Below are 12,142 nucleotides of genomic sequence, written 5' to 3' on the forward strand. Positions count from 1 at the left end.
GTAGGTAAGGTTGGATAGGCAGTGGTGTCTCTGAGCTGGGCAGTTCTGCCCCCTGCTGTCTGATGAATGCATTGTACTTATTGGTATGGATGAAGTGAGGAGAACTGAAGGGGAGAATGGGGTAGGCTTCAGAGGAGGGGAGGGAGGCTGGAACAAGTACAAACCCTTGGCCCTTCCTGCCCAGTGTCTCGAGTGACCTGAGGAGGTTGGTACTATTGTCACACATGGGAAACTGAGGCAGGGGGAGGGGCAGTGCTTAGCCAAGGTCACCCAGGGCTGGGTGCAGGACCCAGGAGTGCCTGGCCAATGCAGGCCATCCTCACATCCAGTGGATCAGGAAGTGAGCAGGGCATGCGGGGTGGAGTCTCAAGCATTATGTCTTGCTGCCTGTCTCTGTTCCCAGTGAGCACCTACACCAATGCCTTCGCCTTCACCCAGCTCTGCGGGGTCCTGTGCGCCCCCTGGAATGGGCTCATCTTAGACCGGCACAAGCGTGGGAAGAGCAAGGATGGCAGTGCCAAAGGTAATCACCCCATCCGTCACCAGCTGCTGGACCCAGCTCTGCCCACTGCTGCTCCTCCCGGTGCTGCAAGCTTCCCCCAGCCAGTGCCCCATGCCTTTCCCTTGCCTCTTGCCAGTGTGTCTCCTGTCTCTCAGGTGGCTCGGACTCCCTGGCGGACCTGCACTCCTGCGTCCTGTCGCTGGCAGTGACGGTGCTGCAGTGCGTGGCCTTCTCAGTGTGTGCCTCCGTGCCAGTGCTGCCAGTGCAGTACGTCACCTTTATCCTGCAGGTGCTGAGCCGCTCCTTCCTGTACGGGGGCAACGCCGCCTTCCTGGCCATCGCGTGAGTCACCTGGGGGGCACAGGCTGAGGGAGGGAAGATCCTCGATATGGAGGGGGCAGAATGAGGCAGGGGTGCAGAGCTGGGGTGGAGAAAACGGAGGGGAGGGATCGCAGGGCACAGAGATGCCAAGCCATTGGCAGTGGGGCAGGGTACGCCTCTGGCCTATCTCACAACAATGCCCCCCGCATCTATAACACCCTCCTCTCCTACCGCCCCCCCGGGTCGGCTCTCCACAGGTTCCCACTGGACCATTTTGGGAAGCTATATGGGCTGGTGATGGGCATGTCAGCCGTGGTGTCACTCCTCCAGTACCCCTGCTTCGCACTCATCAAGGGACCACTCAGCGACGACCCCTTCTATGTGAGTGTCCTGTCCCATCTGGAACCTGGGGAGCTTCATTGACACCCTGCAGTCAGAGACAGGGAGTGCCCCATCGGGGCCTGGGGAACTTTATTGACACCCAGCAGTGAGAGACGGGGAATGCCCTGTCTGGGGCCTAGGGAACTTTATCAACACCCGACAGTGAGAGACAGGGGGTGCCCCATATAGGATCTGGGGAACTTTATTGACACCCCACTTTCTGTGGTGTTCAGAACCTGATTTTCCCATCCAGGTGAACATTGGCCTCATCATCGTCATCCTCCTGGCCTTCATCAGCCCGCTGGTGGTGCTGCGGGAGTACCAGCGCCGGGAGAGGGAGCAGAAAAAGCAACACATTGACTCACCCCCCCTAACCCTGGCCAAGGCTGGTGTGGAGTCCTCCATCTGACCTCCCCACCCCCAGCAGGGATCTTCAGGGGCTTCTCCCCCCCAAAAGGGAATGAGGAAAGGGAATTAGGAGTGCAGCTGAGCCCCAGCCAGTCCCCGGCTGTGTCCCTCCAGCCCAGCATTGTCACCATCCGCTCCAGCCATACACTCGCTCCTCTCCAGCGGCAGGGTGGAGGGTCACGATGGGTTATTTTTACGGATACTTGATTTTCTACGTTTTTTTATAGCTCGGCTGGTATAAATCCAGCCTTTCCCTCTCCCTGCTCCCAGGGTGCGTGGTGGAGGGAGGGGGGATGGGAGGTGTATTCTAGTTCCCCTTATCGGCAGGGTGTATTTCAATCCCCCCCATTTCCTTCTCTTTTATTACAGAGATTTATTTCTGTGCTTCTTTGTAAAAAACGAGGGAGCGAGACACCCCAGCGCCTTCCTCCCTGAAATCACATAAATGCTAACGAGGAACTAATCCAGATCTGCATTTAACCTTCTCCAGAGGTCACTGGAGGCCCCTGGCCCACTCTGCCCAGCTTGTGCCCATCTTGTCTGACTGTCTGAACCTCCCACAGTGCTCTCCTCCCCCGCCCCCCCGAGGCTCCAGTATGGCATATTGTCTGAGACAGGCGTCAGGTTTTGATTCGGTGCCTCCAGGCGCTGGAGAACCTACCATCCCTTGGGAAGAGGATCCAGGAGTTAGATACCCTCCATGTAAAAAACATGCCCCCTGTTCCTGGTCTGAATTTGGTGCGTGCCTGTGCCTAGCCCCTACAAGACTGAAGAGCCTCTGCTGTGAGAAATCTCCTCCCACCGATGGGGCGCACAGACCGGGCGCAAGAACCCCCAAAGCTGCTCTTGCTGAACAAAATGGCTGGCACTTCCCGACGGTGCGGCCTATGGCAGAGGCTGCAGCCCTCAGCTCCGTTCTGGTTGGGCTTTTCTGAGCCATTTGCTTGCTGGGAATGACCTGGGGATAGGGGGACCCCAGAACTGGATGCAGTTCCAACTAGTGGGCTCTGTAATGCCCGGTGGAGTGGTAACTCCCCCTCCCACCTCCATCCCTGAGTGGAGGTAACCCCCAGCCCCACTCCCCCCAGGCCACCTCTTGCCCTCCCCCCACCCTGCCCCTGCCCCCTGGAGGGCCCTCTTTGTCCCGGGGCAGGAAGGAGCAATACCGAGGGGTGATGAGTGAAGCACTGTTTTATTGCAGGGAGTCACAGGTAATGAGCGAGGGTGGAGGGTAGGGGCTGCCCCCTCAGTGAGCTGGGGCAGGGCCGGGAGTAGAGCAGAGTCCAGGGAGCAGGGCCTCCGGCAAAGCAGAGTGGGGAGTCTCAGCCCAGCAGAGAGGTGCGGGCAGCAGGATCCCGTGGGGGCGGGGAGCAGCCCCTGCAGTACTCGCAGATAAAGGGCAGGCGAGTTTGGCAGCTGACGCTTCTCCAGTGACTATCTGGCGGAGAGAGAGGTTAGTCCCCTCCCAGCTGGCACCTGGCACCCAGCCCACAGCAAACCCTGGATCCCTTGCCCCAGACTCCCATAGCACCACTAACCCCAGATCCCCTGCCCCAAACCCACAGCCCCATCTACCCTTGGATCCCCTGCCCCACACCCCATGGTTCCACCTACCCTCAGATCCCCTACCCCACGGCCCCACCTACCTTGGATCCCCTGCCTCACACCCTAAAGCTCCACCTCCCCTCGCATCCCCTGCCCTACACCCCATGACCCCACCTACGCTCAGATCCCCTGCCCCACAGATCCCCGGTTTCCCTGCCCAAGGGTTCTTGTTCCCACAAGCAGTGAATAGATCCCCATCTCCGCCCTGCCCCCTCAGGGGGATCCTCACCTGCAGTGCACAGGGCAAAACATGTTTTCCAAAAGCACCAGGGGTTCCCTCCAGCCCAGCTGGAGTAGTTCCAGGGACTGTGGTCGATCCAGCAGGAGCGCACACGCCAGAACTGTGGGAAAGTGTCTGGAGTAGGATCTGTGCTGTCCCATCTGCAGAGTGTCCCAGGAAATCCCCTCCCCTCCAGCCCCTGCACTGGAGCCTGCCGGGGGCCACAGTGAGGGGCTCTGGATTTGCTGGGAAGTACTTGTGACTTGCTGGCACCAGTCTCTGCCCTGGCACCAGCCCTGGCATCTCATGGGCAGCCAAGGTCAATGAGCCACAAGGAGACTGCCAGCTATCTGGGGGTCAGCTAGGACCCACACCTGAGCTGCCCAGGCCTACCTTCCATAGTACAAGCTGGGGGTGGGCTGAGGCTGCCCTGAGCGGGGTCCCAGCTGGGGACACACTGAGCTGCAATGGAGGATGGATCGCCCATCAGTCAGGGCCCAGGCACAGAGTCACATCCACCGGCCACCACCCCATGCACCATCCACTGCCCCTATGCCCCCCATCTCTCTTCTTCCCCTCCACTGCCCCTATACTGCCTCCACTACCCCACCGCCATCTACTGCCCCTCCACTGCCTCCATGGGCACCCCATCACCCCTATGCCACCACCCAATGCCCCCTCCATCGCCCCCGTACCTCCTCCACTGCCTCCATGGGCCCCCCATCACCCCTATGCCACCCCTCCACCAGCCCCATGCCTTCTCCACTGCCTCCATGGGCCCCCATCACCCATATGCCACCCATCCACTGCCCCCATGCCTTCTCCACTGCCGCTTTGGGCCCCCCATCACTCCTATGCCACCCCTCCACCACCCCCATGCCCCCTCCATGGGCCCCCCATCATCCCTGTGCCAACCCTCCACCACCCCATTCCCCCTCCATTGCCTCCATGGCCCCCCCCCATCACCCCTCCACCGTCCCCATGCCTCCTCCACTGCCTCCATGGGCCATCCACCAGCTCCATGGGCTTCCCACCCCACCTTCTGACTCTTCTGCAAGAGCTCCATATAGCTCTCCCCACCTGTCTCCTTGCCCCACTCACTTGGGCTCTCCAAAATGGCTGGCAATTGTTAACAAACACATAGTGACAGGTGTGGCCCGCGGTGCTTGGCACTATCATCCTGAAGCTCTTACTCTCCGTGGGGCATGGTGGCTCTGGCTCCCCCAGTGCCTCCTCGCCTTGCTTGGCTGGTATCTCCTGCTCTGGGACGCCCTCATCTGAGGGAGGGTGCGAGAGAGGGAGGAGGGAACCCGGGTCCTTGGCTCAATGTGGGAGCAGAGGGGCTCTCACTCACCTGCCCAGAAACACAGGAACAAGGGGGTACCTGCACACATTGGCTATGGGCAGAAGCAGTCAGGAAAATTCCAGCACGTACTGTTAGCCTGTGGAACATCCTGCCACAGGATACAAAGGGCCAAGAGCACTGAGCAGTGCCAGGCCTTTCTGGGCATCAGAGCAGCCTCAGTGGCCAACAGTGAGGCCTCGTGATCTCAGGCTCCAGGGCGGGAGCTGAGCAGCCCCTGGAGTCAGGCAGCGATCTGCTTCTCCCTGCCACAGAGAGGTGAATAATGGCAGTCACCTCTCCAAGGAAACCAGCACTGGCTGCTGTAAGAGCCAGGCCCTAACCGACTGACCCCACTCTGGAGCGGGTCCCCATCACCCCCATAGCCCCTGGGGTCACCCAGAGAGACCCCCCCACACACACCTCTGTGATGGCTGTGGGTCCTCAGCAAGCTCCGACGGCTACAGCCATCCCAGCCCTTTATATTGGGCTGGAACAGGAAACTGGGGAAAGAGCCACAATCAGCTCCCAGTCCCTTGTGCTCCTCCCCCTTCCCCCCACCCCACAGCTTGCGACACCCCCACACCCAGTCTGAGCTCTGACCTACGAGCTACCCCAGAACCTTGGGAGGACTAGCCAGTGCTGAGCCCTGGGGCACAAATGGGCTTCTTCCACTTCCCATAGTGCCCCCCCCCACATGACTGGCACTGATGCCCCTTGGAGAGTTCATCTGGTGCTATGAGGCCCACTTCCAACCCCTGGAGAATGTGGGGGACCCTGAGTGGGGGCTGATGTGGGGGCTCTGCCATGGAGCTGACTTTAGTCCCAGCAGAGCTCCGTAAACTCCAAGAGCAGGCAGCCCATTGCGCCGTCTATCTGTGCTCCTGCGTCATACCGGGCATCGGCCCTGCCCAGGGGCTCCTGCCTCCCCCCTCAACAGAGCCAGAGCACAGCCTCTGGACAGAGACCCCAGCCTGGACTGAAAGACTCTGAGTGACGGAGCATCTGCCCCCGCCTGGGTGAGTTGTCCCCAGGGAGAACCCCCTACACTGTTCAAATCTGCCCCTTAGGTTTGCCCTGAATCTGTCTAGCCTCCATCTCCGGCCATCGGGTCTCACTCGGCCTTTGGCCACTACTGCCTGGAGCCATCTTGTCTCAGAGATCTGCTCCCATGGGACGGGGTCGGCTCACTGCCCCTCCTGCCCAGGCTGTGGGCTGTGCCCCAGCCTGTGATCTGTCTCTCTTGGAGCACCCCTGGTGCTGACGAGCTCCATAGCTTCGCTCTTTACACACCTCCAAGACAGGCCCTCCTGCCTTTGGCTCTCCCCTTGTCTCAGCAGCGCGTCCAGCTGGCTTCTGACCCCCAGGGCAGAGGTTTTGTCCCATCAGGGAGACACAGTGGGCAGGGAGGTCCTGCTGTGACACGGCAGGGCCCTTTCCACGCATGGCAGCAAGGACTGGCTCAGTGGAGATGCCTCCGTCATTGGCCAGGCAATGCCAAGCTCAGGACGGATGCAGCTGTGGGCAGAAGCAACTTCCCCAAGACCCCTGGCTCTGCTGGATGTATCCCAGCTCCCTCTGTCTCTGTGTCTCCATCCTGTGTCAGAGCTCAATCCTTCCCCATCCCCTGGCCTGGGTGCAGTCTCTGGAGAGGGCTCAGCGGCCTCTGCCTAGTGCATGCCCTGTTCACCCTCAGCCCCAAGCCCCTCCCTCTGGCAGGCTCAGTTTGCAGCCCCAGCCAGAATACAGAGCAGAGCATCTGTCTCCCATGGAGGCGACCCCTCCTGGGGAGGGTGGAGGCCTCTCTGGGTTACCCCCAGCTCACAGGACCTCTCAGGCAAGGGGCCTGCTGGGGGAGCAACGCCACTGGGGCTTGGGCCTCCCCTATTCCATTTGACCTCCCCAGCAGGTGCAGGAAGCTAGCAGGGCACCTGCCAGTAGATGTCATGTCGACAGAGAGCTCAGGTAGCCAGGGCTTTTCTTCTGGGCAGCGCCTGGCACAGCAGGCTCATGATCTCAGTTCGGGTCTGTACAGCACCTGGCACAATGGGGCAGGCCTGCCGACAGCGGGGGAGAGGGGAGGGTGAGGGCAAAGGGGCAATCACCTGGGCGGGCTGCATGGCTCCTAGGCACGTGTTGAGGTGGTACCGGTGGTGGTAAAGGCAGCCAGATGGGCATGTGAAAGCCCTGGCCGTGCTGGAAGAGTGCGCCCAGCAGTGCAGCCAGAAGCTCACTGGGCACCAGCAGTGCGGCCAGCAGCAGTTCACTGGGCAGCAGCCAGCGCAGGTGCAGTACAGCTCAAATGTCAGGCGGACTGAACCCACGAGGGGCGCGGCTTGTGCGTGTGTGCACCAGCCGCTGCATGTGGTCCAGCTCCGTGCCACGCTGAGCCATCCCTTTCTAGGGGGCCCATTGACTGTTCTGCTCTGGGGCCCAGAATTGCTGTCGGCAGGCCTGCAATGGGGGCCTGATCTCAGTTCGGGTCTGTGCAGTGCCTGGCACAATGGGACCCTGATCTCCGTAATTGATATGTGAGAACCCAGGGCTGGGAGGAGACGAGCTCCCAGCTCAAGTTCCTGCTCCAGGGCGAGTGGGGATAGGAGAGTTGAGTGGCTGGACTCTGACTTTTGTTGCCGTGACAGTGCCTAGGGCCTTTGCCTCTGGGTCAAAGGCCTCGTGGGATCTCAGCCCTCCATGTGACTCCTGTGGCTCCCTTGTAGGCGAGAGCAGCTGCGCCCCACTCCAGCTGCCCCTGAGCTGGGGGGAGCGTCTGTGCCTGGGCTCCGTGGGCTGGCTGGGGGCAGGTGGGAACCCAGTGAGATGGGCTGGCGTGACATTGCTGGCTGGAGAGCTCTGAGCAGGATCCCCGAGGGACAATCTGGGGAGGAGTGCGGGTGGGAACAGGAGCTGAGGCCTGGGACCATCTCTGGGGGAGATGCCCCTGCTGGGGTGGGGTGGGGGGGTTGGGCAGGGTAACACCCTGGACATCCTCAGGGGGCTACTGAGGGTGTTCAGCAGCTTGTGGGTCTAAGAATGCTACTAGAACTAACCAAGCTCCCACCATGGCTGACCCACTGCCCCTTCCCCCAATCCTGTCCCCCCATCCTCCGCCACGGCTGGCCCCATTGCCCCCCCAGCCCTGCATGGGACTGTCCCCCCATTCCCCACAATGGCCAGCCCCATTGCCCCCCCAGCCCTGCGTGCGACTGTCCCCCCATCTTCCACCAGGGTTGGCCCCACTGCCCCCATCCCCTATCTCCCAGGATGGGCTCCAGGCTCTGCTCTCTGCTTGCCCCAGTTCTCACAGCTTCTCTGCGCCAGGCTAGAGTTAGGGAGCAGGGTGGTGACCAGGGCAGAGACGGGCGCGTGAGCAGGTTGTGGCCATGGCTGGGGAAGGCTGGGAGCTGGTAGCAGTGGGAATGCAAGGGATGGGGTCAGGCCAGGCCAGGTCACAGCACAATCCACAGCCTGGTCTGGGCACTGATAGCAGCATTGAATAGGGCTGGTGCCAGGGTGCTGGGCAGCTCCACCCCAGGTCCACCAGCATCTGCAGGGGCATGTTTACAGTTCCCGAGTCCCAGTTCCACTGGGCAGGGTTCCCCTGGCAATGGGGGGGCGGTCCTGGCTCCGTGGGGCCGCCCCAGGGAGTAGAGTTGCCAACTTTGGTTGGATGAATTCCTAGAGATTTCATCACATGACATAATCTTTAATTCAAGATTAATCTTTAATTCCTGGGGACTCCAGGACAATACTGAAGGGTTGGCAACCCTCCCAGGGAATGCTGGCAGGGGAGGGGACCCTAATGCTGGCACTCAGGGGGCACTGTGGCCGGGTGCTCAGTGCTGTGGCCTGCGGTGAAATGGCCCCGGGGTTATCAGGACGACCCAGGTGCGAGGTTCCAGCATGGCTGTTACTATATGAAATGCCCTTGTGAAACCTGCCCAGCGCGGCGGTGAGATGCTTATCTGCAGGGATGCCCCGAGCCAGCATGGCCTGAGAGTGGGGTGGTGATGTGGAGCGGGGGGAAGGGGAGGAAGGGCTTCAGGCTGTGACTGACAGCAGTGCTCCTCAGTCCCGCCCCGCAGCCCCTGCTAGCCCATCCCTAGGCACACGCCCAGCTCTGCTGGTGCCCCTCAATCCCAACCCGCACACCCCAGCCCTGGGCTCCCTGTCATGGATTCACAGGGAATATGTTATGCCCTGTCCCTGGTCTCCTGGGTCTGCCTCTTCCTGTCCAGCCCCGCAAGAAGTCATGCTTTTCCCCACGGACAGGCCACACGGCTGCAGGCTCCAGCCCTCCAGCTTCTCCCTGCTAGCGCTGCCTGGTGCAGAGGCTTCCTGTGTTCGCATAAGCACCAGGCAGCCTTGCTCCAAGCGGGCTAACTTCACTCGGCACAGAGACCGAGTTCAGCCTGGCAGCAGCCAGGGCTCCAGCCAGCCACGCTGTGGCTCTGGCTTGCTACGTCCCTTTGCCTCTCAGGCCTGGTCTACACTTAAAACACTGGCACGGCAACGTCAGGGAACCCAGAGTAGCTGTGCTGGCACAACCTCCAGAGTGGACTCAACTACGTCGATGGACGGGTGTTGCTATTGGCCTAGTGAACTCTGTTCAGGGAGATGGTGTCTCTACAGCAGCAGGAAAGGCTCCTCCACTGGCCTACGGTGTGTCTACCCCGGGAGCTGTGCTGGCACAGATTGGGTAGTGTAGACACAGCCTCTGTCCCAAGCCAAGCTCCTGTGTGTCTGGGAACCTTGTCCTGATAAAGCTGGTTCCTGACCCCTCCAGTCCTGCTGAGCTCACCCAGGCCTACACCCCAAATTTAGATCCACTGAGCTAAGCCACTCTGTGTGTGTGTGTTGAAAAATGCACCCCCCCCCCAGCTCTGCCCTCTGAGCACCACAGCTAGGCCGACCTAACCCCCAGTGTAGACATGGCTAGGGAGACAGAAGAAAGAGTCCATCCATCTACCTACAGTCTCCGGAAACAGTGACGGTGTTTGTCCCAGAGGGCTCCAACAGCAACTCCAGGGCCGCTACCAGTGAGCTCTCACATATGATACCTGCCAGGTCACACTGTACAGAGGACAGTGAGCAGGACAGAGCAGCTGGTGCCAGGCGGGCCAGATCTGGCTTTCAGGGGACCCCTCGCTGCCTTGAGCCCCTCTGCGATTGCCTGGATCATAGCTGTAGGCACTCAGGTTTTACACCCATTCAGCCTGCTGGGGCTGCTGGCTGGTATAGTCGGTCATTGGCTGTGGCCATTGTCTCCTCTGTTAGTGCGTGATAGTTGCAAACAGCTCATCATGGTGTATTCTTACCACCTCAACCAGCTACCGTCCCAAAGGCCTTGTGCCTCTGGCTCTGTGCAAGGAGAAGAATGAAAACCCCTTCGCACCCAGCAGGTGGCCAGGCCAAGGCCAATGGCGGAATGGAGATACCTCTTCCTGAGAAAAGTATTACAGACAATTCTCACTTTTGTTACTCTCCCTCACACACCCAGCCCTGCTGACTTCCTTCAAACCCTACCCATGGACCCTGCTAGCCCAGTCCTGAGTTCCCCATACACCAGCCCCGTAGACTTCCCTCAACCCCGACCCACGACCCCTGCTAGCACAGCCCTGAGCTCCCCACACACCCAGCCCTGCAGACTTCCTTCAACCCTCACCCATGCCCCCCTGGTAGCCCAGCCCTGAGCTCCCCTGTGATGTTACTGAGATAACCTGTGACTGTATAGATCATTGTTGCAACCACTGTTATATATTTGCAGCAAATATTGAACTAAGTTGCATAGACACCTTACACTAACCATGTAAAGTGTCTATGGAAAGGTTATGATTTGCTGATTATGAGTATGCTATCGTATGGATGTATCATTTTTGTTGTTGAAGTTATGAATATTGGCTATGTACTTGTATATCAATGTGTTTTAATTTTAAGTAGCCTCTGTGAAGCATTTGGTCAGCTTCTTGAGAAGGGGCTGTTCTCAGTAAGTGGCCAATCAAGAAACACTTAATGGAGTGTGAGATACAGCGCCCCCAACAAAATGCCGGCATTTCATAAAGTTCAAAGGTCAGGCAACTCTGAAACTAGCCCTGGGCAGGAATCTGTCAACGAGGCGGAGCCGAGTGGGGAAAAGCCACCTCCATCCAGGGTGTGGGGTTTGGACTCGCACGGGGATCTGAGCAGGGCAGATCAGCCAGAATGGGTGGAAACTATTTCGGAAGAGAAGATAAATGGCACATGGGAATGCTCACGGGGCGGTGGATTTGGGGTGCTAGCAGGGGCGAGAGGGTTGGGACTGTGGCGAGGGGTGGGGTATTACGGGGAGGGGTGAATGAGTGGTAGGGGAGGAAAGAGGCTCAGGTGAGGGGTTAGGATGGGAGGGGCTCTGAGAGGCTCTGTCCCTCTGCGGGTGCCTGAGCCCCTCATCCCTGCCCACCATGTGTGCTGGGATAGGGGACGGAAGGGGGGAACTGAGGGGATCAGGAACATCTGAAAAGCAGGAAATGGCCCACTGGGGAGGTGGGGGGGCAACTGGAGTGGGGGGAGAGGGGCTGGGTTCGGAGGAGGGGCCTGGGCTGGGGAAGCGTGGTTGCAGCAGGGGCAGGCGTCCCACCAAGGGTGGAGAGCAAAGTGGGGGGGCCCCACACCCTGTGAAGCTCACGCGGCAGCGGGCGGCCCCCCCCAATGAGCAGTTGCCTGTGACAGGTGCACACAACAGCCTAGGGCAGGAGACAGCCAGGGCCATCGCTTTCGTGTTCAGGGACTCTGCAGACCTAGTGAATGGCTTCCTGGACTGGGCAGGGGAGGGGAGTGGGCAAGGTTGGGGGACTTCCTGTGGTGGGGCAGGGGGTGGAGAAGGAGAGAGATCCCCACACACACCTTTGCAGCTACAGTGACAATCGGGTCACCAAACTGCCAAGGTTCGGGACCAGAGAATCCACGGGAGGGGGTGGGGTGTCTCACAGCGGACCAGTTCGCAGCTACATGTTGCAAATGCTTCAATTGCACTGCACCAAACTGTACAGAATGGGGTAGGGGGAATTGGAGAGCAACCTTGTGGTCTAGTGGAAGGACCACTGGCCTGGGAATTTTGCTACTATCTCCCACAGCACGGTGTCAGTTTACCCTCATGCTGTAGCTCCTGGTTGCCAGAGATTTAAGATTGGCTGAACTCACTGTTCTGGATGGGCCCAAGCTCCCACCAGGCAACTGGCACTCAGCACTGATTGTCAGCAAATCCCCTCCGCCTTTCAGCCTGGCTTTGCCGACCAAGGTCAGGGCCCCCTTTGTGCCAGGCACCGGACAGACCCTGATTGATATCGGGGCCACCATTGTACTAGGTGCTGCACATACAATCAAG

The 12,142-nt window shown here is 59.9% G+C and overlaps 1 protein-coding gene across 2 annotated transcripts in view; it reads left to right on the top strand.

Annotated features, from left to right (window-relative positions):
- The window catches only part of SLC43A3 (solute carrier family 43 member 3), a 28,728-nt gene extending 26,653 nt beyond the window's left edge, over positions 1 to 2,075 (top strand). Inside the window, exons 10-14 of one of the 2 annotated variants that reach the window (XM_043516647.1) lie at positions 404 to 523; positions 658 to 844; positions 1,081 to 1,204; positions 1,458 to 1,539; positions 1,982 to 2,075. In XM_043516647.1, the coding sequence (XP_043372582.1) occupies positions 404 to 523; positions 658 to 844; positions 1,081 to 1,204; positions 1,458 to 1,539; positions 1,982 to 2,007 (539 nt within the window). In that variant the 3' untranslated portion in view covers positions 2,008 to 2,075. Of the gene's footprint in view, positions 1 to 403; positions 524 to 657; positions 845 to 1,080; positions 1,205 to 1,457 lie in introns of both variants that reach the window. The other variant, XM_038407993.2, reaches the window with a different exon arrangement.
- Positions 2,076 to 12,142: the final 10,067 nt, after the last annotated feature.

The sequence above is a fragment of the Dermochelys coriacea genome, chromosome 6 (genome assembly GCF_009764565.3).
Source record: "Dermochelys coriacea isolate rDerCor1 chromosome 6, rDerCor1.pri.v4, whole genome shotgun sequence".
Taxonomy (NCBI): domain Eukaryota; kingdom Metazoa; phylum Chordata; order Testudines; family Dermochelyidae; genus Dermochelys; species Dermochelys coriacea.